This window comes from Bufo bufo, chromosome 4 (genome assembly GCF_905171765.1).
Source record: "Bufo bufo chromosome 4, aBufBuf1.1, whole genome shotgun sequence".
Taxonomy (NCBI): Eukaryota; Metazoa; Chordata; class Amphibia; order Anura; family Bufonidae; genus Bufo; species Bufo bufo.
Window position 1 is genome coordinate 610572854 of NC_053392.1, and position 25152 is coordinate 610598005.

General features: G+C 49.4%; 2 protein-coding genes across 2 annotated transcripts in view; one reads left to right on the forward strand and one right to left on the reverse strand.

The window, feature by feature from the left end:
- The first annotated feature begins 1871 nt into the window (after window positions 1-1871).
- TRMT61B (tRNA methyltransferase 61B) lies at window positions 1872-23798 on the forward strand. Its single transcript, XM_040430629.1, has 7 exons — window positions 1872-3016; window positions 7054-7156; window positions 10017-10207; window positions 10293-10384; window positions 11102-11325; window positions 21553-21636; window positions 22985-23798. Exons 1-7 carry the CDS (start codon window positions 1946-1948, stop codon window positions 23050-23052), a joined length of 1833 nt encoding a protein of 610 aa, XP_040286563.1. The 5' UTR covers window positions 1872-1945; the 3' UTR covers window positions 23053-23798.
- Window positions 23161-25152, reverse strand: part of SPDYA (speedy/RINGO cell cycle regulator family member A) — a 56446-nt gene continuing 54454 nt past the window's right edge. Inside the window, exon 6 of the mRNA XM_040430631.1 lies at window positions 23161-23289. Within this exon, the coding sequence (XP_040286565.1) occupies window positions 23207-23289 (83 nt within the window). The 3' untranslated portion in view covers window positions 23161-23206. The remainder of the gene's footprint in view (window positions 23290-25152) is intronic.

The window sequence follows — 25152 nt, forward strand, 5'->3', positions numbered from 1 at the left end:
CAGCGGGGCTCACAATCTAATATCCCTATCTCACACACTGGTGTCAGTTTCAGGCCAATTATACTACCGGCATGTGGCAGGAAGCCCTCAAGAACATACTGAGAACATACAAATTCCACATAGATGTTATGCTTGGTCGGAAGCTACAAGAACCATACCAAGAATTGCCATGAGTTTTTTTTCTTAATGTTGCTGAAAAACCTGCACCATTAAAAACAATGGCTAGTTGTTAAACAGTTTTGGAATTCAGGGTGCAATCCTCCAAAAAAAAATTGCCATATGGATGTGCAATATCTCCATGTTACATTCTGTATGTTTAAAGGGGTTATCCGATATCACAAACAGCCCCACATGTGCCGGGCCCCTCAGAGAGAATATACTTACCCCGCTCCTGGTTCCCGCACCGGGAACGAGCCTCCCTAGTATCGCGGGTGACGCTAGGGAGGCTCGTCCCCGACACTGGATGTTTTCATCCGTTTGCAGGGAGAAGCAGCAGCGGCGGTGCAGGGACCAGGAGCGTATATATTACCTGTCAGGGGGCTGTTTATGATTTTGGATAACCCCTTTAAGGCTACTTTCACACTTGCGTTTGTAATTCCGGTATTGAGATCAGGCAGAGGATCGCAATACCGGAATTAAACCGATACGTTTTAGATTTTGCACATCAGCGTGCCTCCGTTCCGTTAGGATGCGTTTGTATGAATTCAAAACGGAAAAAAAAAATGGATCCCTCACTACATACATTGAAAGCCAATGGGTGACGGATCCGTTTTTATGACCGGACACAAAATGGAATGGAAGACATCCTGATGTATCCTGAACGGATCTCTTTACATTCAGAATGCATAAGGACTAAACGGAAACGTTTCTTTCCGGTATTAAGATCCTTTGCCGGAAAGCAACGCAAGTGTGAAAGAGGCCGAACTGTTTGGGTTATATTTGGGTTTCCGTTTCGAGGTTGGAGAAGCTCATACGATTACAAATGAACGCATCTTCTCTGCTGAGCAGACGCAATTACAGCGGCTTAGGCTACTTTCACACTTGCGGCAGAGAGATCCGGCAAGCAGTTCCGTCGCCGGAACTGCCTGCCGGATCAGGCAAAATGTATGCTAACTGATGGCATTAGTAAGACTGATCAGGATCCTGATCAGTCTTAAAAATGCCTGATCAGTCGAAAAAATGCATTGAAATGCCGGATCCGTCTTTCCGGTGGCATCCGGCAAAAACGGATCCGGCATTTATTTTTTCACCTTTTTTTCAGTCTGCGCATGCGCATACCGGAAGGACGGATCCGGCATTCTGAATGCCGGATCCGGCACTAATACATTCCTATGGGAAAAAATGCCTGATCAGGCATTCAGGCAAGTCTTCAGTTTTTTTAGCCGGAGATAAAACCGTAGCATGCTACGGTTTTCTCTTTTGCCTGATCAGTCAAAACGACTGAACTGAAGACATCCTGATGCAAACTGAACGGATTACTCTCCATTCAGAATGCATGGGGACATACCTGATCAGTTATTTTCCGGTATAGAGCCCCTGTGACGGAACTCTATGCCGGAAAAGAACAACGCAAGTGTGAAAGTAGCCTTATCGGTAGGTTTGCGTCTACTGTGAAGACACTATAACCCTGACTTTACTGCTGGTTTATGTTGACCCAGTCCCCTAATACCATAGTATTAGAAAACTGCTCATAATGCAATTCCCTACATGAGTGCACATGACCACAATGAGACATTTAGAGCCACTTCTATCCTCTGCTGTGTATAGGAGCAGCATGCACTTCGTATTCCACCGTCAGAGCAGCAATCAGCACATGGGCTGAGAGCCTCCCAGCAGGAAGCACTGACTGCTCACCCACGTGGGTGCTCTGCTTCCTGCTTGTCGCCGAGTGATGACGTAACGATCGCTGCCCCTGTGGTTAGGGGGAGATCCTCAGCTCCCCGGGATGTCGGCGCTGTGTGCAGGCAGGAGGCTGTGCTCTGCAGCGCTCTGGTGTCGGTCGCCCCCTGCCGGCCGCGCGAGAAACCTGACGACACCAAGAGTCCAGGGGCAGTTGCAACATTGTATCAATTGCTACTCTGCTTCACAGGAAGGTCAAGGAGGCGGGGGGCCGCCTGAAGCCCCCCATTCTACAGGTGCCCTAAGGACATGGAGGAGGAGGTGGTCCCTGTCCCCCTTGGACAGAGTGAGTCGCATGATCTCTCCTGAGTTTATCTCACAGGAGATCAGAGATCTGCAAACTCCAGAGGAGCTCAGACCCCCATCATCCTCCCAAGATCAAGCAGAGGAGCTCAGACCCCGATCATCCTCCCAAGATCAAGCAGAGAAGCTCAGACCCCCATCATCCTCCCAAGATCACGCAGAGCAGCTCAGACCCCCATCATCCTCCCAAGATCAAGCAGAGCAGCTCAGACCCCCATCATCCCCCCAAGACCATGCTGAGGAGCTCAGACCCCCATCATCCTCCCAAGACCATGGAGAGCAGCTCAGACCCCCATCATCCTCCCAAGACCACGCTGAGGAGCTCAGACCCCCATCATCCTTCCAAGACCACTCTGAGCAGCTCAGACCCCCATCATCGTTCCAAGACCACAAACAGCAGCTTAGACCCCCGTCATCCTCCCAAGAGAGTGGACATCATGGCAGCCCTGAGCAGGACCAACCTCCAGAACCTTCGCCATCCCTCCCAAAGTACAATGCCGCCCCATATAGCCCCCCAATATCCTCACCTCCCCAAGACCTTGCACCTTCAGGGGGTGTCCCTCTCCAGCCTGGAGATCTTCTCATGGCAGAGTTCAAGAGAAGACATTACTCAATGTTCAGGAAGATGTTCGTCCTGAAAAACTCCGGCAAACTGGTCAGCAACTGGGGGGCCATCGATTACCAGGACTTGTTGGGCAAACTGCCCGGGGAGAAGATCACGACCTCCACCGGGCACCAGTTCCTCCTGAGAAGACCCTCGCTGGATGAATACGTCATATACATGAAGAGGGGGCCCACCATCTCCTATCCAAAGGTTTGCGCTCGACCGGCTTCTCCCATCGTGTTCTTTCCACTGTCTGCACGTTCTTCAGTTTAAAGGGGAAGGGCGGACGACGACGACATCTTTATATTTATTTGCTGGTCAGACCAGTCACATGATCACTTTCATGCTCAGTATCATTAGGATATATTCACATGGGCAGGTTTTGATCAGGTCTTTAGCCGCAGTTGTTCACTTCAGATGCTAAGGCTCATGGCTTAGCCAAGAGCGGACACTCGTTGTGGGTTAAAGCGCGTCTGTCCGCTGGCTTGCGAACTGCTGCGCCCCCCCCCCTCCCCCAAAAAAACAAAAAATATAACAATTGGAGGCAGAGACATAATGCTGCCAGTGTTATCCAATACATTCCAGAACTGTAAGGGTTACATAGCATCATAAATCAATATAATGCTGTGTGACTCCCGGCAGCGCTGGGAGGTCAGGCCGGGAGCTGCGTTGCGGACTCGCTGCGGGAGAAACGCTCATCTGCAAGGAGCCTTAGGACGGGTTTGCACTTGCGTTAGGATATTCCGTTTATAATGGAATTCTCGAACAAAATGCAAAACGGAAGCCTTTAAGAGGCATTGGGGAACGGATGCGGACTCGTTCGTACGGTCATGTGAATGAGCCCTGAATCAAATCAGGCGGATCCTGACTTAGGCCTCATGCACACGAATGTATTTAGGTTTTTTTGCGGGTAGGATGCGGACCCGTTCATTTAAACGTCATCCGTATTTTTTGCGTATTCGTGTTTTGCGGATAGCAAAATACATACAGTCGTGTACATGAGCCCTTGTAGGGGTATATCCACACAGGACGTAATGAGTTACATGCAGATTTGTTTCAGATCTCACCCTCATTGTAAGAGGTGACATCTGCGCACGCTGCCGATGTAAAGTCCACCATTTAGGCCTCTTTCACACGAGCGTGACGGATTGGCTCCGGATGCGTTCAGTGAAACTCGCACCATTTTGCAAGCAAGTTCAGTAAGTATTGTCTGCGATTGCGTTCAGTTGTTCAGTTTTTTCCACGCGGGTGCAATGTGTTTTGAGACGTTTTTCACTGGCGAGATAAAAAAACTGAAGGTTTACAAACATCTCTTAGCAACCATCCGTGAAAAACGCATTGCATTCGCACTTGCTTCCGGATGCAATGTGTTTTTCACTGAAGCCCCATTCACTTCTATGGGGCCAGGGCTGCGTGAAAAGCGCAGAATATAGAACACGCTGCGTTTTTCACGCAACGCAGAACTCATGTACACAGACCCATTGAAATGAATGGGTCAGGAGTCAGTGCTGGTGCAATGCGTTCACGTGTGAAAGGGGCCTTACACTGACTTTTTTTCACAGCGTGTGGGTAAGATTTCTTAAAGGAGTTCTGCAGCCAGTTTTAATTGATGACCTGTCCTCAGGATAGATCATTAATATCTGATCGGCGGGGGTCCGACACCTGGCACCCCCGCCGCCGATTGGCTGTTTGAAAAGGAGGAGGTGCTCAATGCCAGCGCTGCTTCCTCTTCATTACACTGCCTGTAGTCTCCCCTGTGACGATGCACAGTGTAAGGCCTCATGCACACGACTGTATTTTTTCACGGTCCGCAAAACGGGGTTCCGTTGGTGATCCATGACCGTTTTTTCGTCCGTGGGTCTTCCTTGATTTTTGGAGGATCCACGGACGTGAAAATAAAGTCGTTTTGGTGTCCGCCTGGCCGTGCGGAGCCAAACGGATCCGTCCCCATTGACTTGCATTGTAATTCAGGACGGATCCGTTTGACGTTGACACAATATGGTGCAATTTCAAACGGATCCGTCCCCCATTGACTTTCAATGTAAAGTCAGGAGTTAATATACCATAGGATCGGAGTTTTCTCCAATCCGATGGTATATTTTAACTTGAAGCGTCCCCATCACCATTACATTGAAACTCAGATCCGACAGTATATTCTAACACAGAGGCGTTCCCATAGTGATGGGGACGCTTCTAGTTAGAATATACGACGAACTGTGTACATGACTGCCCCCTGCTGCCTGGCAGCACCCGATCTTTTACAGGGGGCTGTGATCCGCACAATTAACCCTTCAGGTGCCGCACCTGAAGGGGTTAATTGTGCGTATCCTAGCCCCCTGTAAGAGATCAGGGGCTGCAGGGGGCAGACCCCCCTCCCTCCCCAGTTTGAATATCATTGGTGGCCAGTGTGCGGCCCCCCCTCTTTTGTAATATCATTGGTGGCCAGTGTGCGCCCCCCCCCCTCCCTCTATTGTAATATCATTGGTGGCCAGTGTGCGCCCCCCCCCCCCCGCCCCCCTATTGTAATATCATTGGTGGCCAGTGTGCGGCCCCCCTCTATTGTATTAATATCATTGGTGGCCAGTGTGCGGCCTCCCCTCTCCCCCCCGATCATTGGTGGCAGCGGAGAGTTCCGATCGGCGTCCCAGTTTAATCGCTCTGGGGCTCCGATCGGTAACCATGGCAACCAGGACGCTACTGCAGGCCTGGTTGCCATGGTTACTTAGCAATATTACAATATTAGAAGCATCATACTTACCTGCTGGCTGCTGCGCTGTCTGTGACCGGCCGGGAGCTCCTCCTACTGGTAAGTGACAGGTCTGTGCGGCGCATTGCTTAATGATCTGTCACTTACCAGTAGGAGGAGCTCCCGGCCGGTCACAGACAGCGCAGCAGCAAGCAGGTAAGTATGATGCTTCTAATATTGTAATATTGCTAAGTAACCATGGCAACCAGGCCTGCAGTATTGTCCTGGTTGCCATGGTTACCGATCGGAGCCCCAGAGCGATTAAACTGGGACTCTGATCGGAACTCTCCGCTGCCACCAATGATCGGGAAAGGGGGGGGGGGGAGGCCGCACACTGGCCACCAATGATATTAATACAGTAGAGGGGGGGCCGCACACTGGCCACCAATGATATTACAATAGAGGGAGGGGGGCGGGGGAGGCTGCACACTGGCCACCAATGATATTACAATAGGGGGGGGGGCGGCCGCACACTGGCCACCAATGATATTACAATAGAGGGAGGGGGGGCGGGGAGGCCGCACACTGGCCACCAATGATATTCAAACTGGGGAGGGAGGGGGGTCTGCCCCCTGCTGCCTGGCAGCCCCTGATCTCTTATAGGGGGCTATGATATGCACAATTAACCCCTCAGGTGCAGCACGGGTGCTGCCAGGCAGCAGGGGGCAGTCATGTACACAGTTTGTAGTATATTCTAACTAGAAGTGTCCCCATCACTATGGGAACGCCTCTGTGTTAGAATATACTGTCGGATTTGAGTTTTTGAAAACTCATCTCTGAAAAAGCTTTCATACAGACGGATCTTCGAATCCGTCTGTATGAAAGTAACCTACGGCCACGGATCACGGACGCGGATGCCAATCTTGTGTGCATCCGTGTTCTTTCACGGACCCATTGACTTGAATGGGTCCGTGAACCGTTGTCCGTCAAAAATATAGGACAGGTCATATTTTTTTGACGGACAGGAAACACGGATCACGGATGCGGCTGCAAAACGGTGCATTTTCCGATTTTTCCACGGACCCATTGAAAGTCATAGGGTCCGCGAAAAAAAACGGAAAACGGCACAACGGCCACGGATGCACACAACGGTCGTGTGCATGAGGCCTAATGAAGAGGAAGCAGCGCTTGCATGGATCCTGCCTCCTCTTCAAACAGCTGATCGGTGGGGGTGCTGGACCCCCACAGATCAGATATTGATGACCTATCCTGAGGATAGGTCATCAATATAATCAGGCTGCACAACCCATTTAAAATCTCATGAACATTGCTGGCACTGTAAAAAAAATTTTTTTTTTAAAAAAGCTGTCGATTTCCCGAATGCAAATCCAAAGTGATTCACCCCTGTGTGAACGTACCCTTACCGGTCTGTCAGAGGCATGGACTCATGACTCCTAACAATGCTCCATCTCCTGGAGCAGAATGAATGATGTGTAGTGTACAGTAATATGTATAATGCATGCCGGGGACTCTCCAATGCTGACCGCCCTGTCACTTTCAGGACATTGCCTCCATGTTGATGATGATGGATGTGAATCCCGGGGATGTGATACTAGAAGCAGGATCAGGCTCTGGAGCGCTGAGTCTCTTCTTGTCACGTGCTGGTAGGTATGTGCCTTTATGCAGTCTCGGGTGGCTTGGCATGAATGGTGTGTAATGGTTTCTGAGATGATCACCAGGCACATGGCACCCCACAAACCTGTAGCCTAAATATCCACTTGCCTGATTTTAAAGCAGCGCTTCACTTCTGAACATCATTTTGCAAGTCAAAGCTGCACAGACTGTGGAGACATTCTGCAAATTACATTGTGTGGTATACTCCATTTACACCCAGAGCTGCATTCCCCATTCTGTTAGGTCCCATGCTGCAAAGGTTCAGATCTCACTGCTGCTTCACAGCCCTGTGCATGGGTCCAAGCTGTAAACAATGTGTAAGACATCTATGGGGAGACGGACCCCACTGAATGTTCTTCTTCATTTGCTTCCAAAATGAAACCACTTTCTAAACGGTCTGCATTATAAACTTCCTTCCGCTTTTGTTATGCACAGTGTGTGTAAGTCCTTCACCTAGCGGCTGGCGCTGATGAATGTGAAATAAATCCGTCAGAGCATGGCCCCCTATTTCTGTCATATTTCTCTGCTTTTCTCTTCCCTGATTTGTTAGGCCCCATTCACACGACCTTATCCGTTTTGCGGTCCACAAATCATGGACACGGTGGCTGAGGTAATGTATGGAGCGGGCTTCCGCAGTGAGCTCACTCCATACGCATCTGGTGCCAGATGCATAACACAGCAGACACCCGGCCACAATGACGGGGAACTGCGATCATTTAACCCCTCAGATGCCACGATCAACACCAATCACGGCATCGGTGAGGTAAGGCAGAGGGATGCGGCTCCCGCTGATGGGAGCCCCGCCATGAAGTCGCAGTGCTCTGATCGGTTACCCTGGCATCCTGGAAGCTGCGGAAGCCTGCCATGGTAACCTCCCTGCTGCTGTGTGCACGAGGCACAGCTCAGCAGAGAATGTGTCAAAATCCCATTCACCCTATTAGATCTCTATAAGGGTCCATTCACACGTCCGTGAATGTGTCCGCACCCGTTCTGCAATTCTGTGGAACGGGTGCGGACCCATTCATTCTCTATAGGGACGGAATGGATGCAGAGAGCACACCATGTGCTCTCCGCCTCCGCATTTCCGGAGCGTGGCCCCGATCTTCCGGTCCGCGGCTCTGGAAAAAATAGAACATGTCCTATTCTTGTCCGCAATTGTGGACAAGAATAGGTAGTTCTATGGGGGGTGCCGGCCGGGTGCATTGCGGATCCGCAATGCACTACGGACGTGTGAATGGACCCTAAGGGTGAATGGCACAAAGGATCAAAAGATGGGATTAAAATTTTAAAAGTTTAATTCACCCCCCTTTCCCAATTTTCCATATAAAAATATATAAACAATAAAAAAATTAACATTCCAGGTATCACTGCATCCCAAAAATTGGATAAACTATTAAAATATTTTTTTAAATTTCCGGTGTGGTCAACTTTTTTAAAAACGCACAATTCACCATTTATTAGTCACCTCCCCCCCCCCCCCCCCCAAAAAAAATTGAGTAACAGTGATTAAAAAAGTCGTACGTACCACAAAAATGGTACCAATAAAAATCTAAATTTCACCCTGCAAAAAAAAAGCCCTCATACAAATTAGCGATGAAAAGAAAATTTTGATTTCTTCAAAGGTTTTTATTTTTTTTAAAGTAGCAAAATAAAATAAAACTAAACAAGTTTGGTATCGCTGTATTCGTATTGAGCCGCAGAATATGGACGTCCTGTCATTTTTAGCGCGCATTGAACGAGATGTCAAAACCCCAAAAACCTTGACAGAATTGTGAGTTTTTTCAATTTAATTCCACAAAGATTTTTTTTTCCCATTTTCCAATGGTCTTTAAAAAATACAACTTAGGGTGGGTTCACATCTGCGTTCTGGCTTTCCGCTATAACATGGTTATAACGGAAAATAACGGAATCCATAAGACGGAAGTCAAAACGGAAGCCTTTATAAGGCATTCCGTTTTGATCCGTCTTCATAGAAGTCTATGGGGAAGCATAACGGGAACCAAAAGACGGAAAACAAAGTCCTGTTGGGAAATGGGACGGACTCCTATTAGCGATCCCGTGCCCACAATGGGCATCACAGTGCGGTGCACTGCGCACGCGCGGGATATCGGCCGGTCCTGTGGTTAAAGCAAGGGACTTGCAGGGCGGGCCAAGGAAGAGGCTAGGGAGGAGTTCTGTAACAAGAAGGCAGAGGCCTACACACCGAACGCCGCCCCTAGGCACTTGCGAGCCCTTATTTAAATATGGATTAAATGTCGTTTTTCCTGCTGGTGAAAGTCAGAAGAAAATTACAAAGGTACCATTTAAATCATGGATCGGTGTGCTAGAGAGCCATGTAAGTGGTGTGTAACGTCATATTTTGGTGACAGACTCCCTTTAAAGGCTTCCGTTTTGCATTCCGTCATAATAGAAGTCTATGGGCAGCATAATGGATCCGTCCTTCCGTCTTATGGATTCTGTTATTTTCCGTTATAACGGAATCCAAAACACAGAATGTGAACCCACCCTTATCCCACAAAAAATGAGCCCTCATATGGCTATATGAACGGAAAATGTTAAAAGTTATGGCTATCGGAATGTGGGGAGGAAAAAACAAAAATGCAAAACCAAAAATGTGCTCGGTACTTAAGGGGTTAAAGTCTGGCGCAGTTTGGCTGCAGTCAGTTTTCTGTTTTTGCCTCTTCATGTTCTGACACCCATGGTGACATTGTTTTATTAGAACACTAGTTTGTCACGTATCCTGACTTCTAGCTGGTATTTTTTATTTCTGGAGGGGGTAGTGACATTCGCCATACACTATAGCGCCATTGTACTGGTTGATAACTAATACGTTCTCCTTTTTTCCCCCAGTGGGGCCAGAGGGTTGTGTCCACAGCATTGAAGTGCGTCCTGACCATCATCATGTATCAAAGAGGAACTTCTTAAAATGGAAGACCGCCTGGGAAATTCGAAGCGAACGAAGTTGGCCAGATAATGTGAATTTCATCAACAAGGACGTCCTGGACGCTATGTCAGAACTCCGGGCTGTAGGATTCGATGCAGTGAGTAAGATTTGGACATCAGGACTCCTGCGGTAACAGCTATTTCCGGGTCATGCTCAGTCATCTCTGTGTCTGTGTTTTGCAGATGGCCTTGGATATGTTGAACCCACAAGTTGCATTGCCAGTGATAGTGGGGAATCTGAAGCAGGGTGCTGTGTGTGCTGTGTACATAGCTAAGTAAGTGGGCAGCTGCAAATACCCAGGGTAACTCCACCCAATACACACATTACACATCTGTGTGTCACCGTTTTCCTGTGCATGCGTTTGACAGCTTTTCTCAGAAGGCCATACAAGCAGCATATCCATATATGCCATTTAGCACTGAGACCAGTGATTGGCTGCAGCGGTCAAGTGGGCTATATGGCTACGTCACCACTGCAGTCACGTAAACACAGACTGGAGGTGAGGACCGGAGTGCAGTGCTGGATGCAGCAGGGGAGTACATGGATGAGTATAAGATCTTTTATTATTTTAAAACAAATCCTGGCTTTGGGATAGTTTTTCAATATTTTGGACAAACCCTTTAAAAAGGTCTTCAACTCGTCTACAAGGGATGGATAATCCTCATGATAGGCCACTGCTATGTGATTGTCGGGGGTCTGATAGCCCGCACCCTCGCTGTTCGGCTGTTTTGCAGTAACTCCAGCGCTGGAAGCCGGCCCTGATACTACACAGCTCTGTAGGTTGTGCAGTGGACAGGGGAGATTACTGCAGAAGAGTTGACTTGGACCCCCACCGATCCTGAGGATAGATCATCACATGTAAGGGAGTGGACAACCCCTCTAAGGAGTTAACGCCATCATTTTTGCACTGGGGACCAAAATCTTCAAGTTACTTTCCTGTAAAGTTACTCATCTATGTAAATCATGTAAGAAATGTCTTTACCTTCTACAGTATCACGCAGGTGATCGATCTTCTTGAGGGCATTCGTTCTTGTGAACTTCCCCTATTATGTGAAAAGGTTATGGAGGTCAGCGTCAAGGACTGGCTGGTCACCCCCTCTGTACGTAAGGACGGCAGAATCTCCAAAAGGGTGGAACCCCAGTGGAATCTGTCTTCTGAAACCCAAACTCAAGAGCAAACAGATGACGATGAAGTTGAGGAAAGTCAGACAGACGGTGAGATGATTCAAGTTCCATAACTCTGTTCATACACTAGAGATTTGGGACGGTGGATTTGGACATTTAAAGGGGTTCTCCGGGCTTTTAATATTGGCGAACTATCCTCAGGGGAGAAATGATAGTAACAGGAAGTGATTGGTAAGGGAGTGATGAAGAAAAGCTCCCATGACTGATTTTAACATGACCAGTCCTTTGTTCCCAAGGGATATATGCTGTCGCCAAAGGTGCCCATCAAAAACACACACTTGTTTGGCCAGACTCAGTGCATATACACTATTCACAAAAAGTTAGGGATATTTGGTTTTCGAGTGAAATTTATGGAAAATGTAAAAAGTTCCCACTCCAGTGATATTATATAATGAAAGTAGGGCAGTAAAGTAGAAGCAGCAATGGTGATTTCCTCATCTCAAACAATTTATTGACACAAAAGCCACCACCGGTGGTGGGTATACCCCCAAAAAATGTCAGTGTCTCAGTAATTTGTCATGTGGCCTTGAGCGTCAATTACAGCTTGACAACGTCTCCTGCTGTCCACAAGTCCACTTCTTGTCTGCTGAGGCATGGCGTCCCACTCTTCTTGAAGGGCGGCCCTTAGGTCATTGAGGTTCTGGGGTACAGAGTTACGAGCCTCTACACGGCGACTCAGCTGATCCCATAGGTTTTCAATGAGATTCAGGTCTGGAGAAAGTGCAGGCCACTCCATTTGACGTCCCCCAGTCTCCAGCAGCCGTTCCCTAATGATGCCACCTAGATGAGCTGGCGCATTGTCCTCCGTGAAGATGAAATTAGGCCTGTGTTGTTCATGCAGAGGCACAATGACTGGATTAATGATGTTCTTCAAGTAGTATGGGCTTGTCACTGGACCATTCACACAGTGTACAGCAGTTCTGTATTGACTAGACACACCTGCCCACACTGTAACACCACCACCACCAAAGGCTCGACTGGTGACAAGAGTGGCTCATGCATAGCACTCTCCTGGAAGTCTCCAACATCGTTGGCGGCCATCAATTCTGCTCAGTTTGAATCGACTATCATCAGTGAACAGCACTGAGGCCCACTGGTCCCTCATCCAGCGTAGATGCTCCCTGGCCCATGCAAGACTATAACACCAGTGCCTGGTGGTGCGGTGAGGTATGACCACGCTGATATAAACAGTTTTGAATGGTCTGACGTGACACTTGGGTGCCTCTCACCTCCCTTAAATGTGCCTGGAGTTGTGTGGCATTCATCATCCGGTTCCACAGGGCATTTTTCACAATAAGGCGGTCATCAGTGTGGAATGTGGCCAAAGGACGTCCACTTTTCTGCCTTTCTGTGACTGTTCCAGTCTCTGTATCTCTGATACAACCTGCTGATGACACTCTGTGACTTTCTAAGCTCAGTGGCCACTTCCGTCTGAGAACTTCCTGCAATGGCGAGGTACTGTTGATCAATTGTTAGGTGTCGTCTTGGTCTAATGATATCAAAATGTGAACAGCATGATGAGGAGGACTGTTTAAATACCAATTCTAATGGAACCAGGAAATTTATTGGGTAATTCATGGATTAAACACGTGTTTTGAATTTTGCCGTTAAGCTCCTTGTTAGAGAACAGCAAGTTGTGCAAAAAGTACTGAAACACTGAACGGTTGAACATGTGCATTCAAAAGTCTAGTGAAGGTCACACTAAGTTCACCTATAAAGGTTAGAGGGCATTTTAGGGTTATCCTGAAATTTTACTCACAAACCAAATCTCCCTAACTTTTTGTGAGTAGTGTATATGGGGAGATAGGGTCCCTTTACATGGGACTATATTCGTGCAGATTATTGGGAACAAACTTTCGTAGGAACACTTATTCCTGATAATTTGCCCGTGTAAAGATGTTCATTCATCAGGTGAAATAATCGTTTATGCCGACAGCAAAATCATAGTTTCTGGGCAGCAGATTGTGCTGTGTAAACGGCAATCTGCTGCCCAGAAACAATGAATCTGTATGGAGTCAAGCAGTTGCAACAGCGATCCCTTGTCCCCATACAGTGGAGATGACAGCTGCATGTAAATCCAGCTCTCACATCCTCGGATGAGCAGGCAGTTATCGGGAAGGAACAGTTTCTGCTCAGCTGACACCTGTAAATGCACCATTAGGCTAGTTTCATATCTATGGCAGGAATTCTGTCAGGCTGTTTTGGCACTGCAGGATGCAACCGGAATGTCCTTTGGCCTCATGAACTATGATGAAGTCTGGAGGAGATCTGGCCGATATCCAGCAAAAATGCTGAGAATCAGCCAGACAGGAACCGCTGCACGCTGCAGTTTGTGTCCAGTCGATTTACAGCATTCTCTGCCGACAATGGCTGCTGCATCACAATGCCGAAGATGTGAAACTAGCCTAAATGTGGATTTACACGTGCTGAGGAGATGCTGATTCTCAGGAAAGAAGCGTTCCTTCCCAACAGTCAGCTGCTCCTTCAGTGGAGGAGACCGCTGCATTTACTTGCATTGATCACCTCCACAGTATGAGAACGAGGGATCGCTATTGCAATATGCCCTCATTGTCTGAGATGGGAATACCCCTTTAAGTTAGGACTAGCTATCAGCTATTGAAAGTTTATGGCCACCTTAACAGGCTGTGATTGATAAGAGGAGTGATAACATCAAGTAAAGTTCCTTTGTTCCTCCCCATGTCTCCCCCTTTCCCCTGTGGAGTCACTGAAAGCTGTAGAGGAGAAGAGATGACAGTAAAGTTGGAATCAGACGGGCAGATTGTCAGGAACGAATGTTCCTGCAAATGCTCGTTCCCGACAATCTGTCTGTCTAAATGGGCAGCTGATCATCTAATGAGCAGACAAAAAGGAGACTTTTGTATTACTTACCAGTAAAGTCTCTTTCTCGCTCTTCCTTGGGGGACACAGGAAACCATGGGTATAGCTCTGCTCCCTAGGAGGCGTGACACTAAGTGAAAGCTGTAAGCCCCTCCTCCATCAGCTATACCCTTCAGCCTGGAGAAGAGACTGCCAGTTGCGTGTCCAAGTAGTGAAAGATAACCACCAACCGGAAAAAAGAACTGTCGAGCCCCAACGGGGGCAACCAAGCCGGAACCACAACTGTAACCCAAATGAAGGGCGGGTGCTGTGTCCCCCAAGGAAGAGCGAGAAAGAGACTTTACTGGTAAGTAATACAAAAGTCTCCTTTTCTCGCCCATATTCCTTGGGGGACACAGGAAACCATGGGACGTTCCAGAGCAGTCCCAGAAGGGAGGGACCAGAACAAACTAGACCAACACCAGAGGCATCAATTAACTGCCGCCTGCAACACCAGACGGCCTAAAGCAGCGTCAGCCGACGCATGAGTATGCACCCTGTAGAACTTGGTGAAGGTGTGCAAGGAGGACCAAGTGGCCGCCTTGCAAATCTGCTCCGTAGAAGCCCGATTCCTCTGAGCCCAGGAAGCCCCGACCGCTCTAGTGGAGTGAGCGGTAACACCGAGGGGCGGAACCTTGCCCTTGGCGAGATAAGCCTCAGTAACAGCCATCTTGACAAAACGGGCGATAGCAACTTTGGATGCCGCCATCCCTCTGCGCGACCCCTCCGGAACCACAAAGAGCGAGTCAGTACGCCTGAAAGAGCTGGTTACCTCCAGGTAAACCTTGAGCGCCCTGACAACGTCCAGGCGATGAAGCTTCCTCTCCCGCGGGTGGGAAGGGGAAGGACACAAAGAGGGGAGAACGATGTCCTCGTTCAGATGAAAGGCGGAGACCACCTTAGGAAGGAAGGAAGGGAACGGACGAAGAACCACCTTGTCCTGGTGGAACACTAGGAAAGGTTCCAGATAGGAGAGTGCAGCCAATTCGGACACCCTCTGAAGAGAGGTGACGGCTACAAGGAAAATAACCTTGCAGGACAGAAGTCGCAAGGAAACCGTCCGCAGAGGCTCGAAAGGAGAAGCCTGGAGCGCTGAGAGAACCAGGTTCAGGTCCCAGGGCGGTACCGGAGGGCGGTACGGGGGAACCGCGTGAGCCACGCCCTGAAGGAAGGTCTTGACAGGACCAAGGGGGGCCAGTGGGCGCTGAAACAAAATGGACAGCGCAGACACCTGACCCTTCAAAGAACTAAGGCCCAGACCTTGGGCAAGTCCGCTCTGCAGGAAGGACAAAACGGTGGGGAGAGAAAAGCGGAGCGGAGGAATCCCCAGATCGGCACAGAACCCCAAATAGGTCCTCCAGGTCCTATAATAGATGCTAGAAGAGGACGGCTTACGGGCGCGGATCATGGTGCGGACGACGTCCGCAGAAAAACCCCTACGTGTCAGGACGGTGGTCTCAACAACCACGCCGTCAAACGTAGGGACCTTAAACGCGGGTGGAAGATTGGTCCCTGAGAGAGAAGATCTTCCCTGGCGGGCAGCGGCCAGGGCGCGTCTGCCAGGAGCAGCATGAGGTCGGCATACCAAGACCGGCGGGGCCAGTCCGGAGCGACCAGAATCACCGAGACGCCTTCCGCCGCGATCTTCCGAAGGACCTTCGGCAGGAGTGGGATGGGAGGGAATATGTATGGACGCGCGAAGCCTCGCCAAGGAAGAACGAGGGCGTCGGCTCCGCAGGCTCCCGGATCCCTGGCCCTGGACAGATAGGCGGGGACCTTGTGATTGAATTTGGAGGCCATGAGGTCCACGTCCGGTATGCCCCAACGAAGGCAAATGGCCTCGAACACCTCCGGGTGAAGAGACCACTCGCCGGGGTCGACGGTGGTGCGACTGAGGAAGTCCGCCGCCCAATTGTCCACCCCTGGAATAAAAATTGCAGATAGGGCCGGGACGTGGGCTTCCGCCCAACGGAGAATGCTGGTAACCTCCCGCATTGCTGCAGCGCTGCGAGTGCCCCCCTGGTGGTTTATGTACGCCACGGCCGTGGCGTTGTCCGATTGCACACGAACTGGATGACCCTTCAGCAGATGAGTCCAGTGTCGCAGAGACAGAAGGGCCGCTCTCAGCTCCAGGACATTGATCGAGAGTTTGGACTCCGATGGAGACCAAATGCCCTGGACGGATCGGGGAGGAAACACGCCTCCCCAGCCCAAGAGACTGGCATCGGTTGTAACCACCAACCAGTTGAGCGGCAGAAAGGACCTGCCCAGAAGAGGGGACTGCAACCACCAGCGGAGAGATGACCGCACCGGAGGCGATAGATGGAAGGGATGATCCAGAGACTCCGGCGATTTGTCCCAGGAGGAGAGGATCGCCCGTTGGAGAGGGCGGGAGTGAAACTGCGCAAATGGGATTGCCTCGAAGCAGGCAACCATCTGCCCCAAGACCCGCATGCAGAAGCGGAAGGACGGTCGACGGTGGAGAAGGAGACCCCGAATCGCCCGACGGAGGATTAGTCGTTTTTCCGAGGGAAGACGTACCTCCGCCGCTCCCGTGTCTAAAAGCATTCCCAGGAAGACCAGTTGTCTGGAGGGAGGAAGGGAGGACTTGGGGAAGTTGATGACCCAACCGAATCTCGCCAGAGTCTCTAGAGTGAGATCCACGCTGGCAACCGCTTGAGAAAGGGACGGAGCCTTGATGAGGATATCGTCCAAGTACGGTAGCAGAAAAACACCCCTGGAACGGAGTAAGGCCAAAACCGGGGCCAGGACCTTGGTGAACACCCGGGGGGCTGTTGCCAGCCCAAAGGGAAGGGCGACAAACTGGAAGTGGAGGTCCCCCACGGCGAATCGGAGGAAGCGATGGTGACACCGGGCTACCGGAACATGGAGGTAGGCATCCTGTATATCGATGGAAGACATGAAATCTCCCTGCTCCAGGGAAGCCACCGCGGAACGGAGGGACTCCATCCGAAACCGTCGAAGGAGGAGAAAACGGTTGAGCTTTTTGAGGTCCAAAATGGGCCGCACCGAACCTCCCTTCTTGGGAACTACAAAGAGGTTCGAATAGAACCCTTGGAACCTTTCCTCTAGAGGAACGGGGGTAATCACCCCCCTGTCCAGTAAGGCTTGAACAGCCGCGGAGAACGCATCCGCGCTTTTCGGATCCCGCGGGGGGCGGGAGCGAAAGAACCGATCTGGAGGGAAGGACGCAAATTCGATTTTGTATCCGGAGGACACAATTTCGAGAGCCCAGGCGTCGGAGACGTGAGCCATCCAGATGTCCCTGAAAAGGAGGAGCCGGCCCCCCACCCGGGTGGGTGGGGGCGCGCCTTCAGGCAGAGGACTGCTTTGCTGCGGGTGTGCGGGCAGCCTGCGCCAGAAAAAAACGGCTTCCTACGCTTATCCTGCGGGGGGAGCCCCAGAGGTCCTGCGGGAGGACCGAAAACGAGACGCACCAGGGCGTCCGCGGGGGGCGCCCCTGGCTTGGGGTTGAGGAAGATGGGTGCTTTTACCACCCGTGGCCTCCGAAATAAGCTCGTCTAGGCGGACCCCGAAAAGGCGGGAACCCGCAAACGGTAGCCCCGCCAAGGAACGTTTGGAGGCAGCGTCCGCTTTCCAAACCTTCAGCCAGAGCTCCCTCCTGACGGAAACTGCCAGGGCGGAGGAGCGTGCAATAAGGGCTCCCGCATCAAGGGAGGCCTCACAAACAAAATTCCCGGCCCGAATAATAAGCTGGGCCAAGGAACGTAGGTCCTGGATGGGGACGTCCGAGTCCAACTCCTGTTCCAGCTGCGCACCCCAAGCAGAGATTGCTTTACCTGCCCAAGCAGAGGCAAAAACCGGTCTGAGAGCAGAACCGGAGGCAGCAAAAATGCCCTTGGAAAGGGTCTCCATGCGACGGTCCTCCGCTGACTGAAGAGAGGACCCGTCGGGAACAGGGATGGCCGTGTTCTTTGACAGACGGGCCACAGGGGGGTCCACCTTGGGTGGGGACGACCAGGTGGCCACGACATCGGCTGGAAAAGGATAGCAAATGTCCAGCTTCTTGGGATTGACAAAACGGGCGTCCGGGCGAGCCCAAGCCTTAGACACCACGGAGGAGAAATCAGAGTGGATTGGAAAGACTTTTGAGGCCTGCCTGGGTCTGATAAAGGAGACGCTAGCTGCGTCAGAGCTAGGGGGGTCATCTTGCACCTTAAAGGTGTCACGAATATCAGAGATGAGTTGACCCATCGCTGAGGCTAGCTTGGACGGCAGGGCCGAGTCCATTTCCAAATCTGAAACCGCCAATTCACCTTCAGAGAGCGAATCCTTTGGAGAGGAGAGGCCCGTCTGAGTGCGCACGCGTGGCGGGGAGAGGGAGGCATCCGAGGAGGAGGCTCGCTCTACTCTAAGACGCTTCTGAGAGTGCCTAGCTCGGGAGGGGTCACTAAGAAAGGGTGAACCCGCTGCAGCGGCAGAAGCGGTGGACCCGGAGGGCGCGACAGTAAGAGTGGCGTCCTGCGGGGTAGGCGGCCCACGACATGAGTGAGGCTTTCCACGGCCTGGGACAGGGATCTAGCCCAGTCAGGCGGGTCAGAGGAAGCAGGGAGCGACACAGCGGGCGACTGAGGCTGCGGTGGAGCTCGGCATGCAGGACAGTGCGGATCAGACTGCCCCCGGGGAAAGGGTTCCCTACAAGCGGTACAGGCATGGTACCAAGGCTTGGCGGCTGCAGAAGGGTCTGACATGGTGGAAAAAATGTTGCACTTAAAGTGGGAGACCCCAGGGCAAAAGCGGAACGGGGATTACACCCAAGCAACAGTACTGGTGGCACGGAGGGGGTTAACAGTCCTACCAGACCCGGATGATGCAAGCGGCAGCAGCAAGGGGAGCAGACTGAAGGAGGCTGTGGAGGAGAGGCAGCAGGCACGGAGATGAATAGCTTCAGAATCGGACGGCAGAGAGGATTCCACGCAGCACTAGGAGATGTGGAGCCCGACGAACCCGGAAGTAGCGGAGCGCATGTAGGAAGCTCCGCCCCCCCTGCCGCGCTGAAGGAGAAGCAGAGCCGCTCGCGCGCGGCAAAATGATTTTAACCCCCGAGGTGGATGAAGTGCCGGCCAAGATGAAATGGTGCCGTTCGCGCCAAGTAAGCGGCCCCCGCCGCGCCTGGATGTGGCAGACGGCCTCCTGCCTACAGCCGTCCCCTGAAGGCAGAGTCCGTGCCCTGCCGCTAAATAAAGGACTTTGCCCAGACAAAGTCCCCCCCAAATGATACCCGGTAAGGTTGCCGGTCCGATATGCCCATGGGGGGGGGGGGGGATGTAGCAGCGGTGGGAGGAAGGAAGGGGAGGCTGGAGCAGCCACTCTCACCATACGCTGTCTTCGCCCTCAATCCCTCCAGCAGGGTCGCCCCTTCAGCTACTGGCACCGCAGTGGCAGGAAGCCGGGGGAGGGACTTGGCATGCGGGCGACCCTTGAGCTGGCGGGACGCAGGGGAGCGAGGCTGCCCTGGTCCACCTTGTCTTCTGTGGGGGAGGCGGCAGTGCGGAATTACCGGCACTGGCGCAACTCAACCCCGGGAGAAACAGAGGGGTCTAATGCGCCTCTGTTGTCCCTGTAAGTAGAAAAAAATCGAATTAAAACAACAAAAAACGCAAAAATAAAAATTATAGGAAAACAACCCTGCATAAGCAGGGGGTGTCTTGCCTCCTTGGACACTAAGCAAAAAACTGGCAGTCTCTTCTCCAGGCTGAAGGGTATAGCTGATGGAGGAGGGGCTTACAGCTTTCACTTAGTGTCACGCCTCCTAGGGAGCAGAGCTATACCCATGGTTTCCTGTGTCCCCCAAGGAATATGGGCGAGAAACACCCTTTTATTGGGTGAAATGATCATTAGTAATAGTGCAGGAACATAAATTATTGTTTCGGGGCAGAAGATCATGCTGTGTAAACAGCGAACTGCTGGCCAGAAACAGTGCAGCTGTGTGAGGACGAGAGATCGCAATAACAACCGCTCGTTCTCATACTGTGGAGGTGATCACTGCATATAAATGCAGAGCTTCATCCCCACTGAACGAGCAGCCGACTTCCCGTCAATCTGCTGTTTGTCTGCCTGTGTAAAAATAAATAACAGTGGCCTCATGTTGTAGGCGGGTGGATATTGACAGAAGGTGTGGCAACACAAGTAGGTGGGTCCAGCAATACTGTAGTGCAGGACAAAATCCCACCCCAGCAGATCCAAATACCACGGTGTAGCTCTAAATACAGCATCTGGGAAACCACATACCACAGTGCAGCACGAAATACTGCTGCCTGCCCCACAGTATGAAGCTGTATCATCACCCTGAGGACGGCAATATCATTCAATTCAGGAGGGCATCTGCAGCCACTGGCCAGGTGCATAAGTGCCTGATGCTCATGCTGAGAGCATCAGATTTTTATGTACCTTGCTGACAGCCAAGAGGAGGGATCAAGTGGCCCCCTGGACAGTGAAATGTCCTTGTGCAGTTTTCTAGGCTTGTGCTTGACAATTCAGAATTCCTGACTTTCTTTTTAAAGACACATGCACAGAGCTGAACTATATATGTACCTGGAATCATCGTGGATGGAAGGTATGTGTCACCGAGGTTCCTGGCTGAAGTAAGAGCCAGTATTTTATGTGTCAGCAGCAGCTATTGCTAATTGACACCTTGAGAGTTAGCATGGATGTCATAGCTGATCCGGGATGGCTCTTACTGGGAGTAGTCAAAGTGCTGGGTGGGTGACTACTCCCCATGGTCCAGGCCGGGTTTTGCCAGGCATAAAAAACAGCTAGCACTGCCAGGTGTGTGGATTTACCTCCCTCTGACAGTGGAACTCAGGAGTCTGTGTGCTGTGAACTGAGGGCTGTGCTGGGATTTGAGGTTTGAGCCGGACTGGAGGACTCAGGCCCCTCTAAAGGCGAACAGGCCGCCTATGGACTTGATGAGGCTGAACTGCTAACAGGGTGTGAATTAACACCCATGAGAAAAGGTGACTTTTGTTGTTTATGGACTTTCCTTGTGTGTGAACAAACACCAAGCCACCTGCGTTTTGTGATACACCTTATCTGCATTTTGTTATAAACCAATGTGTGAATAAACACCGCTGTTTGATTCAAGAACTGTGTACTTTGCCTCTACTGTATACTGCATACGCTAGTCCTAACTACCAGAGCGAATCCCCACAATATACAGTGTATATATATATATATATATATATATATATATATATATATATAAAAATATATATATAGATGCATAGGAATGTGTTCTCCTCCCCTGCTATAAAATCTGAGCTTTACTATATCCTGGGTGTCGGTATTACAATTATATATACAGAACACTGACTTAAGATTTTGTTGTTTATTTTTTAGATGACGATTTCGCCATCGGATCCCAGCCTTTTGGGAAAGTGCCTTATATAGCACGGCCAATGCCTTGGCAGGTAGGACATACAGGTAAATACGGATTCCTTCCTTATAGTCCTGTTCTGCCAATGGAAGATTTGAAGGCACATTATTTATGATTATTTAAATTGCTGAGGTTCTACGTGTTCATATATACTCAACTCACCCGTGGGTCTGGAAGATATCCTTGGTGGCACTAACCATATATTGGGTTATCTTGGAATGGTGTGCATTCACTTTGTCAATGATGCATGCATGTACTGACACTAAGGATCATCATCTGAATTGTGCAGTCGTCTTAAAGTGTGCATGTCATTTGTGTACATGAGGGAAAACACCAATTCTGGCTATTATATGACTTGTATTCTGCATTTTTCCCCTCTGCAGGCTCTAGCTGAGGGGAAGACTAGCTGATATAATGTCTCCCATACACTGCTCACACAGATAAAAAAAAATCCTGCTCCTATCGATCTCTCAAACACAGATAGAAGCTCCAGTATGGAGGACATTATAAGGCAGTACTGAGCAGTGAGATCCAGCACTGGGGTGAGATAGCAGGTGAGCAGTGTCTAGCCATGTCTGTGCCTCTCACTCCAGAAACGCACTCCTCCTCGTCTCCTCTGCTTATGGGCAGCTCTAACCTGATCCCTATAGTGAGGTGATAATCCGTTCCGTCTCTCAAGACAGATTTTAGCAGTGAGTTGAAAGTCAATGATTATTGCAGGAGGCAGAGTAGAGGAAAAGTGGCTAACAAGTGGGAAAAACAGGCATTTTTCTACAATTAAATATATTATAAAGATATCTTCACTTGTTCTATTGATGTATGCAAAGTTTATTGAAAGGACAGTGCCCATTTAACATCAGGATAGACTGTGGACCTCACTACCAAGGATACTTCATAGACCCGGCACCAAGGTTGTCTCAGTCCTGCAAATGGCATTCATCATGTAGAGAAAGTTAATACAAGACACTGAAGCGAGACAACCCCTTTAAGTGCAAAAATATCAAGGTAGAGACTTAGTTCCTCAGTAATCAGAATTTCTCTGACCATCAGGTGACTGAAGTACATTTACGGTTTTGTTGAACTACATATTAACTCACAAAGGACAATTCAGGCTGGGGAGAGGCAAACTGTAGTGTTCTACTTTATATATCTCCATTGCAGGAACATATGCATACATACAGCTCAGTATATCGGTATGAGATATATTATTATACACTGTCGTTGTTAGGCTCACTGCCCACTTTAATATAGTTTAAAAAAAAATTGCATAAAATAATAATGGGAGAAAATTGTATTTTTAATAATAGAAATCCAAAGTTGTTATATTTTTTTTACCGCTGTGACACTGGCTTGTTATAAAATTGTAATTTGTAAAATGCTTATTTTGCCTTCTAGCTTTTCTAGTGCAGTTGAGGAAATTCAGAGCCACATCAAAACAGATGACACCGGGGGACAGCAGCTGAGGCCAAGGACTGCACAGAGTATCATCTCTCTATGCTTATGTGATGTTACACATACAAAATTATGTAAAATATTTTTTCTAGAACGTTCAACTTCTTGGAATAAAACTGTTGTAAATGTTTGAGGCACCTGCTTCCAAATTCAGAGGTAGCGACGTTACTCCTCGCTGCTCGAGAACCACTCCATGGACTTGTCTTGGTGACAAATGCATCTCCTTGTCCTGCCGTTTGCTTGGTTATCTGAAGAAGGAAGGAGTAGAAAACTGTTTTTCCTATTTTACATGTGCATTTTGAGTGGAGATTATAAAGTTATTTTATTTTTACAACACTGTAGACATGAATAGTTGTATTAGATTAAGATATGAAAATACTGTATCAAAAAGCTGTGGAAGGAAAGAAATCATTTTGGTTTCCATGAGTTGTGGAAAGATCACGGCTTCTATATTACGTTTTTACGCTCCTGCCATGGATCTTGTGGGTTGCATTTACATTTTCATCACAGGACTGCAAGAAGTTATAATGTGCTTTGCAAAACACACCTAACATTCCGCACTGTGTCTGTCCTGGGCGTTAGATGACCACACTGCTTGTTACAAGTACAGTAGTGACGTTATCGGGGTTGGGTCTTGTAACGAGCCTTGTAGCTGGGTGGTTATTACAAGCACAGATTTTTATTCACTAGAATTAGAAAATAAACTTTCCTGTTGATTGATTGAACAGCAAGCAGAGATCTTGAAAACGGAGGAATTGATTAAAGGGCTTCTGTCACCCCACTAAACCGTTTGTTTCTTTTTGTTTACTAATAATCCCCACACTGCGATTTATCCATACATAAGTTAAATAATAATTTTGGTTCAGTAGAATTTGATAAAAAGCTATTTTTATAATATGTAAATTACCTTGCTACCAGCAAGAAGGGCGGCTACTTGCTGGTAGCAGCTGCATCCTCCGATCCTAATGACGCCCCCTCCGCATTGTGATTGACAGGGCCAGGGAACGGAATCGTTCTCTGCTGGCCCTGCCTGTTTTCATTCAATATCTGGCGCCTGCGCCGCGGCCGTACCTATCTTCAATCTGCGCAGGCGCACTGAGAGGCGGCCACTCACTCGGCCGCTCGGTCCTTAATGCGCCTGCGCCGGGTGTAGATGTGACGTCATCGGCGCAGGCGCATTGAGGATGGAGCGGCCGAGTGAGTGGCCGCCTCTCAGTGCGCCTGCGCAGATTGAAGATAGGTACGGCCGTGGCGCAGGCGCCAGATATTGAATGAAAACAGGCAGGGTCAGCAGAGAACGATTCCGTTCCCTGGCCCTGTCAATCACAATGCGGAGGGGGCGTCATTAGGATCGGAGGATGCGGCTGCTACCAGCAAGTAGCCGCCCTACTTGCTGGTCGCAAGGTAATTTACATATTATAAAAATAGCTTTTTATCAAATTCTACTGAACCAAAATTATTATTTAACTTATGTATGCAGAGCTCGCAGTGTGGGGATTATTAGTAAACAAAGAAAAAAAAACGGTTTAGTGGGGTGACAGAAGCCCTTTAAGTGTATAAGGCTTCACTAATGAATTAGCCTTAACCTTTATGCCCCTTTTCATTCAGGGAAATAAGACTTGTTCAGCCTGTGTTTAAGCCCCAAGTTTGGCATATACTGGTGCATCTTAATAAATTACAATATTGTTAAAAAGTTAATTTATTTCAGTAATTCAATTCAAAAAGCGAACCTCACATATTCTATAGCTTCATTCCACACAGAGGGATATATTCCAAGCCTTTATATATTTTAATGTTGATGATTATGGCGTACAGCTAATAAAAACGTAAAAGTCAGGATCTCAGAAAATTTTATTATTTATTATATAAGACCAATTAATGATTTTTAATCCTGAAATGTTGACCTTGGTCAGGGCTCCTTTTGCAAAATTACGGCATCAATGCGGCAATGTGGCCTGGAGGAGATCAGCCGGGAGTTATGGAAGCCAGGTTGCTTTGATAGTGACCTTCGGCTCGTCTGCATTGTTGGTTCTGGTGTCTCTCATAGATTCTCTATGTGGTGTAGGTCAGACGAGTTTTCTGGCTAATCAAGCACAGTGATGCCGTGGTTA

Bases quoted from the DNA above. Each gene is read 5' to 3' on its own strand.
- TRMT61B (XM_040430629.1), top strand. From the start codon at position 1,946: ATGTCGGCGCTGTGTGCAGGCAGGAGGCTGTGCTCTGCAGCGCTCTGG. The intron at 3,017-7,053 runs GTTTGCGCTCGA...TGTCACTTTCAG, and splicing joins CCACCATCTCCTATCCAAAG to GACATTGCCTCCATGTTGAT. The intron at 11,326-21,552 runs GTGAGATGATTC...TTTATTTTTTAG, and splicing joins TGAGGAAAGTCAGACAGACG to ATGACGATTTCGCCATCGGA.